At 36.6% G+C, this 22088-nt stretch overlaps 1 protein-coding gene across 2 annotated transcripts in view; it reads right to left on the bottom strand.

The window, feature by feature from the left end:
* Positions 1-214: 214 nt before the first annotated feature.
* The window catches only part of RAB3C (RAB3C, member RAS oncogene family), a 311932-nt gene continuing 290058 nt past the window's right edge, over positions 215-22088 (bottom strand). For both annotated transcript variants that reach the window (XM_074282466.1, XM_074282465.1), the window contains exon 5: positions 215-2515. In XM_074282466.1, coding sequence (XP_074138567.1) covers positions 2328-2515 — 188 coding nt within the window. In that variant the 3' untranslated portion in view covers positions 215-2327. The remainder of the gene's footprint in view (positions 2516-22088) is intronic.

The following is a 22088-nucleotide window of genomic DNA, read 5'->3' on the forward strand; positions in this document are numbered from 1 at the left end:
ACCACCGGCTTCAAGAGTGAATTTGTTCCCATTAATATTTTGCTTGTAGAGAAGGGGACATCCAATATGGGAAAACTGGACTACTTTCCTTCATGAAAAATATTTATAAGATTTCTACTTTTATCTTGATGATGTGCACTTTATTTTCTCATTTAATGCAGAAGAAATGGCAATTGCAATTACTATCTGTTGTATACACTAGCTTTCTCTTTACTTTTTTTTTTTTGAAGGATTTAAAAACAATCATTGCTATATAAAACCAGTGAAAAGCAAATGCTTCTCCATGATCCAGGAATAACTTATAGATTGTCAAATGGAGACCTTATTGTCAATTAGGGGAATATTAAACTGCTTGTGCAAAAACTCATGAAGTAAAATATTTCTAAATTTCCACTGTAGCTATCCATAACCTCTGATTTTCAAATGAATTAAAAGATCCAATTCAAGATGATGTATTTTGTGTTTTTCTAAACCCTTCCAGAAAGCAAACTAACAAAATTATGGCCATTTTTCCTTTTATCGTTAACTTTTCTGCCTCTGCCCCACCTTGAAATCTTATCAGAGGAAGGATCTCTGACTTTTAAATTCATATGCTTAGTATAATTCCACAGAAAAAGCAAAGAATTCTTTCACTCTGTAAGCAATTCCACATATCCTAAGCTAATAATCACCACCTCAAGTAGCAAAAGTGAGCAAATTGCAAGGTCCCCTAATAGAACTGTCCTCCAAACCCTTAATAGGACTCCTGCTTTCCTATATTTCTTGTAAATTTCAGTTGTCAATAAGCCAGCACAATGAAATATGGAATTAGTATACTTAACACTGTGGGTAGTAAGCCATCAATATCTATGTCTTCAAAAAATCTGGGGTAGGTGGGAGTAGGGATCTAGCTGTTTGGCCTCCTCTCTTTCCTTCAAAATATTTGTGAAATAATAACTGTACCCACAAAACTAAGCTTTAAGTATCTTCGACATCTTTTAGTTAATTTATACATTTTTTGTTTGTTTGTTTGTGAGGCCACATGGTATGAGGATAAGGTGGGGTGCCAGTATTCCAAACATCTAGACTTTAAAGGCAGAGGTAAGTGCTTCTTTCACCTTCCCTTGGAAGCCATATATGCATCACTTAAATAATCTTGAAGGGAAGGCCCAGATTGATTTTAGCAACTACTTAAAGGGGTCCTCTCCAACCCAAAAGATTTCTGAGAAAACCACCAAAACCCACCGAAAGAAGGGAAAACAAAGGTTTTCCTAAATCCAAAGGTAAAATTCTTACCTCAATCCTTGTGTTCTCAAGCGCTTGCTGATGATGCTATAGTCAAAACAGTTTGAATCTGAAAGCTGACTGACTGACCCTAGCCCAGGTGAATAGATTTGTTCCAAATTGGGTGAGGGGAAATGGGAGGGGAGAGGAACAGAAGAAGAATTTGGTTTGACCCATTGGATACTTCAACAATTTATCTTACCTTAGTCAACATTTTTCTGTAGAGCTACAAAATTCTATACTTATGCCTCCATTTACCCAGTGACCCAATTCAAATTAATGCATAAAATCAGTAGAAAGAATTGCCATGATTTAGCTTCATTTTAAGCAATGGTGACATGTTTCATTTTGTTATAGTAAATGTTGTTGTTTAACAACAGCAAGAAACAAACAGTTATTTAAATCTAATTTTCTGCCAAGTAACAGTTGAAGGCTAGTGAAATAATATTTGTATTTCTTTAAAATCAATATTCCCCTTAGTTTTAATACCAGTGGAAAAAAAAATGGATGCATTGCTTAATATGTAAGCTAACCAGCCCCAATGACTGTCTCCTTAATTACCAGTAATATTTTGGGATTGATTTTCAGTCAAGAGGAAAGTAAACATAATACAGAAGCCTTGTTGCCTTCTTTTCTACTCTCCCCTCCCCAACCCCTTCAAGGATACCCTATCATTGCTCCACAGAGTGATCACAAGCAGCATAATTTGAATTTGATGAAGCAATCAGAAGTAGCAGTTAAATTATAGTATGAGGTCATGGCACCAGCTGAATTTAGAATAATCTTTAAAAAAAAGAAAGCAAAAACTTAAAAAGACAAACAAACACCTATTCACATGCAGATATCAGAGGCTGATAAATGGATAATCCTTACAAATTAAGATCACATATTTGCCATATATTGACACAGGAAATTTTCAAAGAGCTGTATGCACATATCACCCATTGACATCAAAGACTTCCCTCAAATAAATTAATAGACAGTATAAATAAAGGCTAATAGACCATTTATGGATGCTCTTTTTTGGCAATAGAACACTAGAGCTGCCTTGGCCAGCGGCTCCATTAACAGCCACAATTGGGCTGCTGTGGTGGTGGGGATTCTTTGAGTCTTGTATTCTGTTTTCCAGCAGCAATGGCAGGATCTGTCTCCAAACTCTCTGACATTTTATCACAGATGATATCCACGAGGCGCTCAAATGTTTGCTTGACATTTATGTTGTCCTTGGCACTTGTTTCAAAAAATTCAAACCCTGGAGGAGAAATTCAGAAACATAACAAGATCATTGCACATGTCTGGACTGGACCACAATTTAGCCCTCTTCACCCAGCTTCTCTGCCCCACACCCATGCTGCAGACCTAAAGCTAAACCAGACTTGATTGGCTGGCTTTTCTAGGGGTAGAATGGGCTGAACAAGATGTGCCAAAATGTCTGAGTGCCTTCAGGCTGTCAGTGAAAAATAAAATGCTAAGTGGAATTTTACATAACCATTTATGCTAAAGGCAATGAGTGGCAATTTGAGTACCATTGCTATTTTTATGAAATGTTTTATTTAAAAAAACTCAACAACAAGAAAAATATGAACTTCCTTTAACTCTAGCTGTTTCTTAGTCTCCTTTTCCTTCTCTTCTCTTACAGCAGATATTTCCAGAGCTGGGATCCTGGGCATTTTGGTTTTTCTCTTCTCTGTCCTTTTGCCTTTGGTTTTGATTTATAATGTCTTGTTCTTTATTTTTCTCTGATACCATCAAATTATGTGAATTTTCCTGACCTAACTTTTGCTTAAGAGTTTGTTCTATGCTGCTTTTCTCAGCTTTCATTTCCAGCAGATGCCCATTTGAATAATAACCTCAGGTAATTATATTAATAATTGAAATCTATGTAATTCAAATCTATATTTAGTATTCATAGTTTCCAAGAGCTTAATATACATCATCTCCTTTAGATCTTAATAATCTTGTGAGGTAAATACTATAAATGCTATGTATGATCATTTTGCAAACGACAAAATGGGGATGCACAGAACCTCAATGATAGCTAGTATTTCTATTATGCTTTAAATTTACAAAGTGTTATACATATGTTAATTCATTTGATCCTCACCACATCCCTGAGAGAGAGGAGCTATATATTTATATTAACCTCATTTTACATATGAGGAAATGAAAGGGCCAATGACTTGCCCAGAGTCACATAGCTATTAGGTGAATGGGGCAGATTTTTTTTTAATAGTTGTATTCTTTTTTATAGCTAAGAATTAGAAACAAAGTAGATTCATTGAAGAATAACTAAACAAAGTGTGGTAATGTGAATGGGGCAGATCTTTCTCATTCAAGATTATGTGCATTTTGATAATAGCTAGTCTGTTATCCAAGGATAAAAATCATAGGCACAGCTTAGAATAAGTAAAAACCTGTGTTTACTATGCCCTGGTGACAGTGTTTGCAACCTTCTTCACAATCCATGTAATATGCAAACCAACAGCTAAGTGGACACCAGGTGGCACTACTTGCCATAGAACTGACTGGGAGTTTGGAGTTCAGTGAATTGTCTTGGGGTAATGGGGCAGCAGCCTTGAGAAGTGTATTACCTATCCCCTACTTCTTATTTTTCCACAGTCACTGAAGTAAAAACAATGGGTGCTGTTTTGCATATGCCTGATTTGACAGCGATTTTGCTGGAGCTGCAGCTGATAATTCTCACAGTTCTGATATTTCACTGTACCTGTGTAGAAACAGAATTGGCAAATTGCCCTGTGCACAATCCTCCTAGTCTATTGTGTTTGGATTCTGCTCCTGTTGGCTAAGCTTACAACTCAGTTGCCATGACAACCTTCTCACTAGAACAGTCAGAGATTGCTCTGGTCCAGTCAGGGGGGTGCTGATTTAGGATGTTTGGGAATGAACACAAAACTGCTATTCTAATCTGTTCTGGATTTCACACTCTATAAATCTGTCTAGTCACATCTGGCCTATCTCAGAGAAGCTGAGATTCAAAATGATTAACTCTTGTGACTACATTTCTCCATCTGGGGGCCAAAACCACTAAGTAAAAAGTTCTTTCAGTTTTGCCTTCAGAACAAAACCCTTTCTGGAGGACAGGTATAAGAGGCAGTGCGATGCAGTAAAAAGAAATACTAGAATTAGTGACCAAAGCTCTGATAGATTGTCACTTGTTCTGAGTCACACAAGCTTTAAGTAGAAAATCTGAGATTCAAGACCAGGGCCTGTGACTCCAAATCCAAGGTCATTTCTCTCCCATCATGAAGGCCTAGATTTAAGCTCTGACTTTGACTTATTAGTTGTATGACCATCTTTTTAATCTATAAAAAAGGCCTGTAATAATGCCTTCTCTATTGACATCAAAGAGTCATTGAGAGAATAAATGAGATGTATGTGAAAGACCCTCATGAGGAGTTTTATCAATAGAAGCTAGATTATTTTCTGAAATGGCACTGCAAAACAGAGAAAAGCATTTCTCAAGAGTTGTCATATTCACTGAACAATACATTTCAGAAGCTCCATATTTAATCAGGCAAGTATTCTTATTGTATATTTAATGAGTCATGGATGTACTCTATTATTGGGGTCCAAGTAAGTGCTTGCAAAATCTTGTCTGCAGCAACTGTCAGAAGAGGTAGGATTTTTTAATGGGGAGGTTCAGATAAATGACATTTCTAAGTACCACAGGCACGCCCACCTTCTAAATAGTAGTAACTATTAGGCTATTCTGCAATGGGAATTTCTGGGCTACAGTTGCCAAGTTATAAGACTCAGAGGAAATGACTTCAATTGACCCAAATGTCCAAAGTCATTAAGAAGACAGACACCTACTGTCCGGCTTTTCTTTTCTAAGAGTCTGTTTTGGTTTGGTGAATTTCAAATATATTATAGAAAACTGACATTTATCTAGAAAGATTGAGAAATAGGATATTCTGCTTAACTGGATATTTTGAGCTACTAAATACAGGTCACAGGTTTCAGATAATTCAATTATAGTAAAATATATGACATTAAAATCATATTGGGCAAAATTTAATCATCTGATTTGGAAGTCAGTAAAAGATTAATATGAGCATCAATCAGCATAGCTAAAACTGAGACTATTGCACCTGGGGCTAGTAACACATAGAGACATCTTCTGTGCAACAGAAGTGGGAGAAAGGAGCCAAACCAGTATAGGGGACACAGATACCTTGGGACCTCAGCATTAAGCTTCTTGGTGAGAGAGGAGCAGTGTAGGAAGGGGAAAACACCTTAGTGTATCACTTATTTTAATTTTTTAAAAAAGAACATTTGATGTATTTTAAGCTTTCTATTTAACACATTATTATTATTATTATTATCATTTGGATATCTAAATGTCCTTTGTTTTTGTGTTGCTGAAGGACTACAGTACTGTCTCTCAGTACCCTCTAAATTCAGCACCTTGGGCAGAGCACATGTCCTAGTTATTACACAGTTAATCTCCACTGCTGAAGATGTACAACATGTAGATTAAGCATGTGTTGGCATTCTATTCCACTTTAAAATAATTATAATAACAATTCATTTATATCAGTTTGTTTAGTTCTTCTTTGTCTCTCTCATGAAAGTAAAGAACAGAGTATGGGAAATATATATATATATAAATCCAGCTTTGGTGTAAATTCTGGATAGGAATACAGTGACCTTTCCTGTTATAATGTGAGCATTAATCTGGGCACACTTCAATTACATGCCCAAAGAGCATCTTCATCTAAAGCAGAGGTGTCAAATTCAGAGTGAAAAACTCCTTAGTTTAGTTAATCAGACACAATTAATTATAGAAATGCTATATGATGAAATATCAATCAGATTAAAATATAATTGGGAAGTTTTAGACAAAAATAAAACAATACAACATAGATAATATTAATTAGTGGTTTTCTAAGTCAAGATGTGACTTATTTCTATGTGAGTTTGACATCATTGATTTAGAAAATGGGAACCTTCGTGAAGTCATCTAAAATATATACCATCTTTTCATATTCATATACATTTATGGACTTAATTGAAAACAGTACTAATCTTTCAACTAACTCACTGTAGGGTCTGAGGGGCAGCAACTTCATTTATAATATAAAGAGGAATGTAGAATTATTATTTCAGAAAATCATGGATTTAGAACTCAAAGGACTCTTAAGAGATTTTCTATTATGATCCCTTCATTTTACAATAACTTAAGTGAGACCAAGCGAGAGTAAATGCTCACTAAAGATCACATTAATGGAGGGGTGGCATATATGGTATCCAATTCTAGGTTCCTTTATACCATTTTGTCCTTAGAATTTCATCAGGACTTATGAAAAATACTTAATAATTCTGAGATTTCCTACCTTTCACAACATATACATGCACACACAAACTACAGTGGCAAAAATCAGCAATTTATAAAGCAGTTCCAAGTCATAGATGCCCATCAAGCTCAAAAAACTGAATGTACATCTAAATTAGAACTGCTGGTGATATGTTTGCTTGAGTGTCCCTAAGCCTACTACACTGTTTCTTTTATTTTGACAGTATATATGCATGGGCAATTTTTTTTACAGCATTATCCCTTGAACTCACTTCTGTTCTGGTTTTTCCCTTCTTTCCCTCCACCCTTTCCCTTAGTCGGCAGGCAGTCAAATACATGTTAGATATGTACAACACTGTTTCTTGTAATGCATCTTCTTTTATTAAGAATTTTAACATATTTGTATTTTTCCATTAAGGATAGGAACTCTTCATTTACCAGAAAAATACTAGACAATTCTTCCTCCCAATTATCTTCCCAGGCCTTCTGTGACTTCATTCTGACCCTTGGATAGAATCCTTCCCACCCCTCCATAGTCAAGAGCATTTCAGTAGGTGGGCCTGGAGCTCTTGCACTTCCCAAATAGCCCTTGAAGATCTGCCAGAGAGGGCTCAGCCATCAGTCTCCTGCTTCACTTTCACTGAATGTTTGGCTTTCAGGACAGAGTCAGGAGACATAATCTCCATGTAAAAATGTGTCAGCTGCCCCAGAGATCAAAAGAGAGAAGCAGAACAGCAGAACCATAAAGGCAGCCCTTTATTCTTTTCTAGCAACCAGTATAATTCAGCAATGCCTAGAAAGGCAAGACAGGCTGGATTTAACTATGATGCATGATAAAAGCTGAAGCCATGGGGGCATAAAGAATGACATACACCCAAGACTCCTGAATTTATAGGGTTTAGAAGGGATCATGAGAAATTATCTAACTCATCCCTCTGTCTTAAGAATGCCTATATGTACCTAGGCAGATAAAAATTTCTTTTGTCTTTCATGACCTCAAAGAAGGTGAGTCCATACATCTTCTCAGACTCTATTAGCTAATACTTTACACTCTCATGGAAATTCATGCCTATAATATCACTGGCAGCTTAGTGGTTAGAGTGCAGAGCTTGGAGAAAGGAAATCCTAAATACTCATTTGCTGCATGACCCTAGGCAAGTCACTCCCTAAGACTCAGTGTCTAAATCTATGATCCTATAACCTCTCTTGCTGCCAGAAGATTAGGTTGTTGAGATCCTGGAGGAGAAAATTGCCTTTTTTGCATCCCCAGCACTTAATACAGTGCCTGGCACAGAATAGGCCCTTAATAAAAATTTATTAACTGACTGACTGCATAAGTTCAGTTCATCTTGTTCAGTCTTATTGGAGACAGAGAACAGCTAGTCATCCAATACATTCAACAAGCATTTGTTGAGCACTTACTATTGGTAGCCCACTGTTTCAGATGCTGGAGAGGTGGCAAATATGAATAAAGCAATTTTGTTGTTTCTTTTTCAGTCATGTTTGACTTTCCATGATCCCATTTGGGTTTTCTTAACAAAGATACTGGAGTAGTTTGATATTTCTTTCTGCAGTTCATTTTACAGATGAGAAAATAAGCATGGAAGAGATTAAATGACTTGCCCAAGGTCATACAGCTAGTAACTTGTCTGCAACTGGATTTGAATTTAGGAAAATGAATCTTCCTGACTCTAGGACACACAACCTGTCTACTTGACCCCTAGTTGTACTTTAAATAAGATTACAGAGGAACCTCAGTGACACAGCAGATATGGTGCTGTCCTGGAGTAAGGAAGACTTGAGCTATAAGACCTCAGACTGCCTTAGTTTGAAGTGGTACCTCTCAAGATCGTTGTGAGAATCAAATAAGATTATAAAGAGCAGAGCATGGTGCCTGGCATATAATAGATGATTTAAAATATTTTTTTCCTTCCTTCCTTCCTTCCTTCCTTCCTTCCTTCCTTCCTTCCTTCCTTCCTTCCTTCCTTCCTTCCTTCCTTCCTTCCTTCCCTCCTTCCTTCCCTCCTTCCTTCCTTCCTTCCTTCCTTCCTTCCTTCCTTCCTTCCTTCCTTCCTTCCTTCCTTCCTTCCTTCCTTCCTTCCTTCCTTCCTTCCCTCCTTCCTTCCCTCCTTCCTTCCTTCCTTCCCTCCTTCCTTCCCTCCTTCCTTCCCTCCTTCCTTCCCTCCTTCCTTCCTTCCTTCCTTCCCTCCTTCCTTCCCTCCCTCCTTCCTTCCTTCCTTCCTTCCTTCCTTCCCTCCTTCCTTCCTTCCTTCCTTCCTTCCCTCCTTCCTTCCCTCCTTCCTTCCTTCTCCTTCCTTCCTTCCTTCCTTCCTTCCTTCCCTCCTTCCTTCCTTCCCTCCTTCCTTCCCTCCTTCCTTCCCTCCTTCCCTCCTTCCCTCCTTCCTTCCTTCCTTCCTTCCTTCCTTCCTTCCCTCCTTCCCTCCTTCCCTCCTTCCTTCCTTCCTTCCTTCCCTCCTTCCTTCCCTCCTTCCCTCCTTCCCTCCTTCCTTCCTTCCTTCCTTCCTTCCTTCCTTCCCTCCTTCCCTCCTTCCCTCCTTCCCTCCTTCCTTCCTTCCTTCCTTCCTTCCCTCCTTCCTTCCTTCCTTCCTTCCTTCCTTCCCTCCTTCCCTCCTTCCTTCCTTCCTTCCTTCCTTCCTTCCTTCCTTCCTTCCTTCCTTCCTTCCTTCCTTCCTTCCTTCCTTCCTTCCTTCCTTCCCTCCTTCCTTCCTTCCTTCCTTCCCTCCTTCCTTCCTTCCTTCCCTCCTTCCTTCCTTCCTTCCTTCCTTCCCTCCTTCCTTCCTTCCTTCCTTCCCTCCTTCCTTCCTTCCTTCCCTCCTTCCCTCCTACCTTCCTTCCTTCCCTCCTTCCTTCCTTCCCTCCTTCCTTCCTTCCCTCCTTCCTTCCTTCCCTCCTTCCTTCTTTCCTTCCTTCCTTCCTTCTTTCCCTCCTTCCTTCTTTCCTTCCTTCCTTCCTTCCTTCCCTCCTTCCTTCTTTCCTTCCTTCCTTCCTTCCTTCCCTTCCTCCTTCCTTCTTTCCTTCCTTCCTTCCTTCCTTCCCTCCTTCCTTCTTTCCTTCCTTCCTTCCTTCCTTCCTTCCCTTCCTCCTTCCTTCCTTCCTTCCTTCCTTCCTTCCTTCCTTCCTTCCCTCCCTCCCTCCCTCCCTCCCTCCCTCCCTCCTTCCTTCCTTCCTTCCTTCCTTCCTTCCTTCCTTCCTTCCTTCCCTCCCTCCTTCCCTCCTTCCTTCTTTCCTTCCTTCCTTCCTTCCTTCCTTCCCTCCCTCCTTCCTTCCTTCCTTCCCTCCCTCCTTCCCTCCTTCCTTCCTTCCTTCCTTCCTTCCTTCCTTCCTTCCTTCCTTCCTTCCCTCCCTCCCTTCCTTCCTTCCTTCCTTCCTTCCTTCCCTCCCTCCCTCCCTCCCTCCCTCCCTCCCTCCCTCCCTCCTTCCTTCCTTCCTTCCTTCCTTCCTTCCTTCCTTCCTTCCTTCCTTCCTTCCTTCCTTCCTTCCTTCCTTCCTTCCTTCCTTCCTTCCTTCCTTCCTTCCTTCCTTTCTTCCTTTTTTTTTTCTCTACCTTGTTTCTTTTGTTAAGCACTCTAGCATTAACTGGAGAATCTTTGGTACATAGTGAGCTATCCAGCTATGTCTCTCTAGGTATAACTCCATTTCCAGTTTGTACCCTGAAGTCACATGCCCATTGAAGATTCCTTCAGCAAGTAGTCTGGAACCTTTTCAGATTGGCATATATTTCCTTTTGGCCAATATATTTCTTTGCCACTGGATTGGCATATTTCAGACAGTTATCTTGACTTATTAAAAGTGTTGTCATGCCACACTACTTTCTCAAAACCTTTTATTTACTTGAATTGTGCTACAATCACCATAATAATCCCAATATCAACACAGAACACTTAATGACTGTTTCCTTAATACCTTTCTTCAGAGAACTCAAAACATATTTATATTTTTATAGTCATCATTCAGTTCATTCTCACATTTATCTTAATAGCTATTTCGTATCAGGAAATATTATTTCAGTCCCCCAAGATCTCTTTAAAAATTATACATTTTTCTATTGCTGATTGAGGAAATCTTAAATGCCAATGTTTTCAGGAAAACATGATACTATAACTGGCTCAACTTGACCTTGAAAGAGAATGTACAGATATCACCTCTTTCTATTAGAGGAAAAGAGCTAAAAACAGTCATGGTATATTAGATAATGTTCTTTAAAATATTAAAAACACATTAACACACAGACACACAGACACACAGACACACACACACACACACAAAATCCATTAAACAATCTTGAATGTGTGCCCAAGCACTCACAAATATATGAAACTTATATGACATTTTTAGATTCTAGTATAGCTTCTTAGGCTCCTATCTTCCTGTTGTTATCCATTAAATATGAAGAGTAGGAAAAGAGTCTACTCTTCTGAGTGATATCTGGGTCAGAGCCTAGGATAGTCAAGCAGCAGGACAGGCTCTAGCTTAAGTGTGTCCAAGGCTGGGATGGGTGCCCAGAGACAGGCACTAAAAATGAGTAGAATAACAAGGATTTTATTCCCATTGATTGGAGGAGGGCCAAGAAACTGCTCTGTAAAAGAGGAAAGGGCAGGATCTTGGCAGCAGGCCTAGTGCTACTCAGAAGATCAAAGATTTTCATCCATTGGAAGGATCAAGTCTGGCTTGACCTGGGCAACATCTTTCTTTCCTCCCGTCTGTCACTGGTCTAAATTGGGTCATTATGGGTGCCTGAGTTGTCCTAAACAATACTGAGAGAGGATTTTTAGGTTCAGCACCATCAGTGTAATGAGCTTCATGTCTGAGAGAAGGTTTACCTTCCTCTATTGGATATAGAAGGAAGAAGAGTCTCCTTTGCTTTCTGCTAGTATAGTTAGTTATTTGGAAGAATTGTCATTCTTTACTTGTAAGGGATAATTGGTAGAGAAAAGCAGAAGTAGAAAATACATCTCATATGGCACCAGGGTGTTATTACTGGCTTTTTCTACTCTGCTCTTTCCTTAGCAGAATTTCTTTCCCAGTTCTCCATTTTCTTAGTCACTCATATTCTCAAACTTAGAATCATAGTTTTCTCCTATGATTCCTTGATATGTTCTTTGATATGTTTCTCACCTTCTTTTCTTTCCATTCTTATTATCCTTTTTATTCCTTAGTTTAAGTTCATGCCATCTCACTCCTAGGCTATTATAATAAACTCCTGAGTCCCTGTCTTCATTCTACCCCCTAACATCCAATATATTCTTCACAAATGCTTCCAGATTAATCTTCCCAAAATATCAATTGCATCATGCCAATTCATGACTATTAAAAAACAACAAACCATCAAAAGCACTACATTGTCCTCAGAATGGCCCTCAAGGTGCTAAGTTCCTTGTCTCAAATGACCCCTCTGTCCTCAATTGACACTGCTTCCCAAATGAGAACTCTGCTCTAGGCAAGTTTGTTTATTTATTCTTCCTAGAAAATTGCCTGCTTATTACTGCTTACTGCCTTTGTGAATCTGTTCACACTGCTGGTCCTGCATGTAATGGCCTCCTTCCCTTTCTCTGAATGTCTAATTCTTACATGATTTCTATTTCCTCTGTTAAAATATATGGTGTTTGGAACATTAGAAAGAAAAAGAAAAAAAATGGTTTTTAGGGACTTGAAACCAAGAATGAAGAAACAACAGAAAGTTATTAACTGGCTGCTCTTGTCAAGATATGTCCTGAGGTAATGAAAGTGTCATGGTAAAGTGGAAAGAGCTCTTGTACTAGAGTCAAATAATTGAATTCAATTCTTGCTTATCCTTAATCCTTGTATAATTTTGAACAAGTTATTTCTCTGACTTATTTCCTTAACTTCTGAAATCTCTTCTAGCTTCATATTGCTGAACATTCAAAAATCAAAAGAGGTGATTGTTGAGATGTTAGTGATCTCTAATGATTATTGTGGTTGACTGTTATTTCTTTGAAAAAATCAGCACACCTCTCAGATTCACTAAGATGATAGGAAAAGATAATGAAAAATGTTGGAGAGGATACTGGGACACTAATACATTGTTGGTGGAGTTGTGAAATGATACCATTTTGGAGAACAATCTGGGACTATGCCCAAAGGGCTATAAAACTATGCATACCCTTCGATCCAGCCATTACTGGGTCTGTATCACAATGAAATCATAAAGGAGGGAAAAGGACCCATATGTGCAAAAATGTTTGTAGCAGCTCTTTTTGTAGCAGCAAAGAATTGGAAAATGAGTAGATTGCCATCAATTGAGGAATGGCTGAACAAGTTGGGGTACATGAAGGCAATGGAATATTATTGCTCTATAAAATATGATGAACAATTGTAAGAAACTATAAGCAGGATGACTTCAGAGAAGCCTGTAGAAAATTACATGAACTGATACTAAGTGAAATGAGCAGAACCAGGAGATCATTGTACACGGCAACAATAAGATTATATGATGATCAATTCTGATGGATGTGGCTCTCTTCAACAATGAGATGATTCAGACAAGTTCCAAAGATCTTGTGACAAAGAGAGCCATGTGCACCCAGAGAGAGGACTGTAGGAATTGAGCGTGGATCACAACATAACATTCTCACCCTTTTTGTTGTTGTTTGCTTGCATTTTATTTTCTTTCTCATTTTTTTCCTGGCTTGATTTGATTTTTCTTGTGCAGCAAGATAATTGTATAAATATTTATATATATATGTATATATTAGACAAATATATACATATATATTAGTATATATTAGGTTTAACATATATTTCTACCATGTTTATATATATTGGACTGTTTGCCAGTTGGGCGGGGGGGGGGGTGGGTAAAAGGGGGAAATTGGAACACAAGGTTTTGCAAGGATTAATGTTGAAGAATTATCCATTCATATGTTTTGAAAAATAAAAAGCTTTAAAAAAGAAAAAAAATTGATGAACAAGCTGATTATAGAAAGGCCTGGAAAAATTTACATGAACTGATGCTGAGCAAAATAAGTAGAACCAAGAATATATTATACACATAATAGCAAGAATGATAATCAACTATGAAAGGCTTGGTTCTTCTCAGTGATTCAATGATTCAAAGCAATCCCAAAAAACTTTGTACAGAAAAATGCCAGCTGTATCCAGAAAAAGAACTAATATAAATCAACATATTGATATGTTCATTTCTTTTTTTCTGGATTTTTTTTTTTATCTCCTCCAAAAACCCTCTTCCAAAGGGTTTTTCCCTTTTGTCTTGATTTTTCTCTCCCAACGTGATTCATAAAACAATGTGTATTAAAAATAAAAACACTTACTACAATAAAAAAAACAAAAAGAAAAAAAAATCATGATGGATAGAAAAATATTTAGAGAAAAGAATCTCTAAATTACATAGGCTAGTGAGCTTTAAGCAATTACAGTTTTTCAGCTCATTTGTATATAATTGTTTAAAGGTTTAAGAGAATAAAAATTCACAAAATGACAAGTTAAATAACTATTTGGACACTAAAAGATGACTCAGTAAGGATAGTGGATTTAATAAGAGAGATTTGGTAATTTTTGGCCTCATCAGTGAAAGATGAGTTATTGAATTCCAGGATTCTATATTTTAAGTCACTGACAGCAGTCAAGGATAAAAGGTGCAGAACCTGAAAAATGAAGACTGAAGAAAAGGCAAGGGATAAATAGATCAACTCTTTTGGAGATATGTGAAGAAGTTGGCAGATAGATCAATGAAGTGACAGAAGGCTTCTTTTACAAAATTTCTAATTGATTGGAAAGAGGCTCAACCCCATTGATTAGGAGCTTCAGTGTCAGATGATATCCTTCTGCACTGCTTAGAATTTTAGAGAGGGGAAGCCTCTAAAAATGCATATAACTATTTTTTAATATATACATAGGAATAGCTGTGTTTTTATTATCATTTCTTTTTGCCTTATTGTCAAATAAAGGTTACACTTAAGATCTAAATGTAACATCTTTGTGACTGTCTAGGTTTGTGTAAATAGAAGACTACTAGTGGGGACTTGAGAGGTAAGGTTGGTAAGTAAGGATACTATATTTCTCTAATAACAGCATTATCTCTAGGATACTGAGAGAAGTTGTGTATAACCACATGGTCATGTTTCTTATCTGGGAACTTAGTCCTGCCAATATTAGACCAAACTCAAACTGATTTCCTCTTAATTACTACCCCAGCCAAAGATTTGAATTTTTATTGCCTTCACTCTCTGTATAGCCATATGAAACTGGGAAAGTATATATTATGACCAATTGTTTCATATGCGAGGGCAAAGAACTGAGTCTGCCTTTTTTTTTTTTTTTTTTTGGCAAAAATTTGATATTTATTTGTCATGCATCTGCAAAGCATTTTATAATTTCCGATACCATTCTGTTAATTTGAACTAATGTAAGAGTCTCAATTATGGCATGCTTTAAGAAATTTTTAGGCAACTGAATATAAATTAGTAACCAAAAGATTGCTTGGTGACCTCAAAATCAGAGCAAAGAGGAATGCATAGCTTTTTAAGATCTAAGATCTTTCTTAGCTAGTTTGAATTGGTGGTAGTGGGAAGTCTGAAGAATAATCTCTGCAACATTATAAAAAGTATGCTAGTGAATGGGTTCTTATAGAGGCAAATACATTGCCTATAGCTGCTTGAAAATATTGCAAAAATACTGGAAAGTTCTTATTCTCTTTCCTTTTCTTAATAGTGCAAACCCTGCTTTGGAAAACAGTGTCTGGCACAGAGCAAGCATTTAATTCATATAGGTTAAGTGATTAAAGGCTTAAATTAGATTTCAGCTTATCTTACACATGATTATATATTAATTGATCATTTTTCATATATTTATTAAACTTCTACTCTGAGGAAAGCATTGTGTTAGATACTGGAATAGGTAGAAAGTTTAGGTAAGACCTCATTTCTATGTACCTTACAATTTACAACTTGTAAAGACAGAGTACATATTCTAAACATTAAAAGAGTTATAAAACAAAGTGATTTATGAAATTCAACTGGGGAAGATCAAGCAAGACTTCATGATTCGACTTAAGGGATCAAAATTTGATTGTAGTAGAGGAGACAAAACATGACAGACATGTGTCTCTATAAGAGCAAAGGGAAAGAGATCACAAGGCATGTGAAGATATGAAGTAGGAAAAGTCATCGTTCAGAATATTTGTCCTGTCTTAAGGAGATAAGATTATAAAAGTAAGACGGTGCCACATTGTAGAGGGCTTGAATGCCAGATAAATGAACCTGAGGCTGGAAAGTCCCCCCCCCCAGGTAATTGGGGTTAAGTGGCTTGCCCACTGTCACACAGCTAGGAAATGTTAAGTATTTGAGATCACATTTGAACTCAGGTCCTCCTGACTTTAGGGCTGGGGCTCTATCTACTGTGCCACCTAGCTGCTCTGGGAAAGATTTTTAAGCAGAGAAGTGAGGGACATGATCAGATCGATGCTGAAGAAATAGTATATGGTAAAAATTTGACATGTATTGAAAAGAAATGAAAATGAAGTCAGAGAGAGAGAGGCTGTACAGGTGAAATTAATAGGACTTGAGAATCATCATGGTGTAATGTAAAAAGTGTTGAATCCTAATCCTGTATCTATCATTTACTTTCCCTGCAGATTTATTTTTATCTTTTATATTAATTCTCAGTTCTAGCTCAGAAGGCAACATTTTCTGACTTTCTTGGGTTTACCCTATTTGTGACTACTATTGTATCTACTAAATACTTAAATGTTATTCTGAATTTCTGGGAAATATTATACCAAAAAGGAGAGATGGAGGAATTTTGCATTAGTAACTATAGTTACTAAATCATAATTCTTGTCTCTCCTTCATTGCTAACATTCATCAAGATGGAACAGTATGCCTTGGTTTTATTTAATGAAAAAGCAGCTATCCTGGGAAAGGGGCTTAAAAGGTTTTAGGTTTTATTAAATTCTCATGCTTGATTCTAAAAGCTCACTGGGATAAAGCCAGGTTTCAGGACAACTGAATTCTTTCCCCAAATCCAGAGGAAATGGAATCAGGTTAGACAAAGAAGAATGGATGTTTGAGGGAGTTCCAAACATCAGCCAGTCAGTACCAAAATATAAAGGGGTTTGACTGATGATGGGCAGTATTTATTGTATCAGATGACAAGACAAAAGGGAATGGTTTTAGGAATAACAGAAAGGACTGAAAGACATTACAAAGAGCTTCCTGAATAAAGAATTGTGATGTACTCACACATTCTTTATCCCTTTGCAATTCTATCTCCAACACTCTGCTGAAACTGTCTTCTCTCTCTTTTTTTTTTCCCTGAGGCAATTAGGTAGGGTTAAGTGACTTGCCCAGGGTCTCACAGCTAGGAAGAATTAAGTGTTTAAGACCAGAATTGAACTCAGGTCCTCCTGACTTCAGGGCTGGTGCCCTATCCAAGTTGCCCTTGAAACTTTTCTCAAAGGCTACCAAACACCTCCTTATTTTCTAAATCTAATTGCGTTTTCCCAATCTTTATCCTGTCTTTTTTTTTTTTTTTTTTTTTGGCTAACATCTGATACTGTTGAATTCTTTTTTCCTTCTGGACACTCTTCTTTTTTGACTTCTTGGCACGTACTTTGATGGAAGAGAAATAATTATTTCTATGTCATAGTCATAGCTAATTATTGCAATGAGGGAATCCCAAACCTCTCCCTCCCCCCCCCCACTATCTTTATTTCCTTGTCTAATCTCTCAAGGGTAGGGCTAATGGAAGATAGGATTACTATTCTTTTCATTCTGGGTATTGCTATTCCACCCAACAAGTTCAGTTTTGGGTGGGGTATACAGATTCTTTATGTAGATTGTCCAAGGCTGGGGTTGGTCTGGGTAATAAGGATATCTTTCTATTATGATGTGATGTCCAAGAATGGCACAATGCCACTCTCACTTTCTCACTGAATGAGCTCAATTCTCTTTGTAAAATCCACCTTTCATTGATTGGTAACCAGAGTTGATCATCACCTTCAGGATGGTGATCCTTCTTCCAAGGGCATATAAAACATGATCCCACCTCCACAAAGATCTTTGGCATTCAAGAATGTCACTGACTTTTTATTTAAGATACTAGCATTATTAATAAAATGATTAAATTATCCAGGAATTATGTCTCTTTGTGATAGTCTTTTTGACTATCACAGAAAGTCATTTTCTACATCTCTGATTATTCCTCTCTTGCTCCTTCATTTCTTTTCTCTCTCTCACATCCTATAAATGTTTACATCCCTAAAGCATTGTCCTTTGGACTTCTTTTTCTCTTTTCATATTCTGCCTTGGTTTTCTTAACCAGTCCTATCTCTGGGTAGTTAACTCTCAAATCTGTATATTCACAAATGTCATCCTTTCTAGGCTCTCAGACATCTCCAACTGTCTGATAATCTCACAGAATGTAGATTTTCAAGAGATTTTAAATCATAAGTTCAACCCCATTATTTTGTAGAAAAAAGGAGAACCAGAGAAGTAAAACACAATACCTGGCACTTAAAAATACTTTTTGAATGATTTGTTAGATATCATATTTGGCAGGACAGCCACAATTCTCTCACTCCAACAATAATTGATGATGCTTATGATATTAACATTTAGAAAACACTTTCAAGTTTGTAAAGTGATTTATTGGTTTTCTTTTCACTATAGTACAAAACTGTCTATCAGCATTTCAAGCTCATTATAACCAAACAAAAATTCTTCATCTTTCTCCTAAAGCATGCCTCTGTCTCCTAACTTCCTTATTTTTGTCAATGGCACTACAATCTCCCAATTATTTAAGATCAACCCTTTGGAGTAATCTTGGACTATTCTTTTTCTTTCCACCCTGGCATTCTAGCTGCCAAGAACTATTGATTTTGCTTCCATAATATATCTCAAATTGGTTTCCATTATTTTCCCACAGCCAATCCATTTTCTTATGGATTGCTGTTCAAGCCTATTAACTCTCTCTTAGACTACTGTCATAACCTTCCAATAAATCTTTCTTTTTTGTTTCTTTCAATTTTAACCTATTCCAGTTTATCCTACCAGGACTTCTTTAAACTTTTTTCCACTCATGACCTCTTTTCATCTGACAGAACCCTTATTATATAGGTATATAAAATAGACATAAAAATTAAATATTTACTGATAATAAATCATAATAAATCTGAGTTATAAGAACCCATATGGGGGTCACAATCCACACAGTTTAAGAAGCTTCACTATATAATATTGCATAGTTTTGTATAAGCCAAAGTTGGATTTATAGGATGTGGATTCAAATCCCTGATCTGCCATTTAACTATCTGTGTGATCTTGGTCAAATCATTTTACCTCAAAAGAGGCTTAGTTTTCCTCAGCTATAAAATTAAAGGATTAGATTACCTGACTTTTATCCCAAAAATAATCATAAGCCTAATCATTTCACTCCATTTCTCACAAACCTTAAATGACTTAACACTGGCTTTCAAAATAAAGTCAAATCCTTCTGGCATTCAAGGTTCTTCACAGTAATGGACATGAATTTTAGATAACTATAATGGTATATCTCCTACTGTAACATTTTGTTTTATAAATCATTCTCTTATAGGCTAAATAACCTTGAATCAAGTCATCAGAATATAGTCATGTCCAATTAACAACACAACATAACAAAACAAAAACATAAGTGAGTTTTGAACATTCAGAAAAGATTTTGTACCTATGATACTTCTACAAAGGTATAAATACATTTATGAGGTTCAATTGGACTGGCTAAGCAGTTAACCTTAGTCTCCTGCACTGTCTCCTTTATCTTTTTCTACTCTGTTTTATTTCTCTCTTCTCATTCTCTTCCTCTTTTCTTTCTTCCTTCCCATTTTCTTGGTTTTCTATCATCATCTCTCCCTCTCTCTCCTTTCCTTCCTTCCCCTGCTTCTGTCTTTTTATCTCTCCTTTTCCATCTTCTTTCCTTTCCCTCTCCCTCTTTTTTTCCTTTTTTCCTCTCTTCTCTCCATCCCCCTTCTTTTGCAGCTGATGCTAAAGCATTCTTGTTTTTGATCTAGTGGAGTGAAAGAAGGCCCTGGCATATAGTCTATTGTATTTAAGGGAATGGAGAGTAAACCACGAAATGATAAAGATTATGATAATCACACTAATTAATGAGATGACCTTATTAGGGTGCTTCCTTATTAGATTGCCTCCACTTACCATGTTTCCAACTTATCAATGGCTTTCTTATACTCACTAAGCTTTGGATTTCCATTCTGTGAAGAGAACTTGCTGGCCAGATGACATGAGTATTAAGGCTCACTTGGAGTTTGAAATACTAATGAATTTATTGATTCTTTGTTTTGTAAATCAATCTTTTGTGAATTTGGTAAGTGTGAATCAATTCTTCAGGACCAGAAATCTCTCCGGTGGGCTAACAAAATTTTATTGTTGAAACTGAAGAAATAATAGTAGATAATGAGAAAGCAAAACTATCACTCTTTTAAGATGATATCTTGGTATAGTTAGAGAATCCTAGAGAATCAACTAAAAACTACTAGAAACAATGAACAACTTTAGCAAAGTCAGAGGATATAAGATAAAACCACATACAGCATTGGCATTTCTATATGTTGAGCAAAAGATAGAGAAATTTCATTTAAAATAATTATAGATTCTATAAAACATTTTGAAGTTTACCTGCCAAGACAAAACCAGGAGCTATATGGATATAATTAGAAAACATTTTTCACACAAATAAAGTCAGATCAATCAACTAGAAGAATATCAAGTGTGGGTAGACTGAGCTAATATAATAAAAATGACAATTCTACCTAAATTAATTTACTTATTCAGTGCCATACCAATCAACCTGCCAAGAAACTACTTTATACAATTAGAAAAAATAATAACAAAATTCATCTGGAAGAACAAAAGGTCAAGAATTTCAAGGGAATTAATGAAAAAATGCAAATGAAGGTAACCTAGTTATACCAGACCTAAAACTATTTATAAAGAAGCCATCATCAAAACCATTTGGTACTGATGAAGAAATAGAGTAATACATCAGTGGAATAGATTAGGTTTACAAGACACAATAATCAATGACTATGGTAATTTAGTGTCTCCAGATTCTAGAATAAGAAGTCACTATATGATAAAAATTGCTGGGGAAATTGAAAAATAGTATGGCAGAAACTAGGTGTTGACCAATACCTAATATCTCATCTCAAAATAAGGTAGAAATGGGTTTATGATTTAAAGATAAAGGGTGATACTATAAGCAAATTAGGAGAGCAAAGGATAGTCTACCTCTCAGATCTGTGGATAAGGAAGAAATTTATGGCCAAAGAAGACAAGAGAACATTACAAAATACATAAGGAATAATTATGATTATATTAAGTTTAAAAGTTTGTGTACAAACAAGACCAATAGAGCCAAGATTAGAAGGGAAGCAGAAAGCTGGGAATTTTTTTTTTTTTTTACATATGTTTCTAATAAAGGCTTCATTTCTAAACTATATAGAGAATTGACTCAAATTTATGAGAATAAAGTTATTCCTCGATTGACAAATGATCAAAGGGTATGAACAGACAATTTTCAGATGAAGAATAAATAAAGCCATTTGCAGTCATGTGAAAAAATGCTCTAAATCACTAGAGAAATGTAAATTAAGACAACTTGGAGGTACCACTTCACACCTCTCAGATTGGCTAAGATGACAGGAAAAATTTTGACAAATGCCGGAGCAGATGTGTGAAAACTGGGACATTAATACATTGTTGGTAGAGTTGTGAACTGATCTAACCATTCTGGAGAGCAATTTGGAACAATGCCCAATGGGATATAAAACTGTGCATATCCTTTGATTCAGCAGTGTCTTTACTGGGTCTGTATCCCAAAGAGATCATAAAAAGGGGAAAAGAATTCACATGTGCAAAAATGGTTGTAGCAGCCTTTTCTGTAGTAGCAAGGAATTGGAAAGTGAGTGGATGCCCCTCAGTTGGAGAATGGCTGAATAAGTTATGGTATATGAACGTAATGGAATATTATTGTTCTATAAGAAATGATGAGCAGGCTGATTTCAAAATAGCCTGGAAAGACTTACACGAACTGATGTTAAAGGAAGCAAGTACAATTAAGAGAACATTGCACACAGCAATAACTAATTAACTAACTAACTAACTAAATAATATCAATCAATCAATCAATCAACTGTGATGGACTTGTTTTTATCCAATTTACTGACAGCTCTGTTTTTTTTTTTTTTTAAGTTAAATTTTTATGTTGTTTTTAAGCTGACTGTTTTCTTCTTTTACTTTTATTGTATTCTTGTTATTGGTGCTTCTAAAATCTAGCCTCTTTTTCCTTCCCCATAGATGTGCATGTGCACGCACACACACACACACACACACACACACATACACACACCCTCTAGCTTATAATAGCCATGTATGGATTTTTAATAATTCCAACATTTGTTCACTGTGGCTTGAAGAGGAAAGGAAGGGAGATAGAGCTATATTGCGTTTTTGAA

This window comes from Sminthopsis crassicaudata, chromosome 1, assembly GCF_048593235.1.
Source record: "Sminthopsis crassicaudata isolate SCR6 chromosome 1, ASM4859323v1, whole genome shotgun sequence".
NCBI classification, from domain to species: Eukaryota; Metazoa; Chordata; class Mammalia; order Dasyuromorphia; family Dasyuridae; genus Sminthopsis; species Sminthopsis crassicaudata.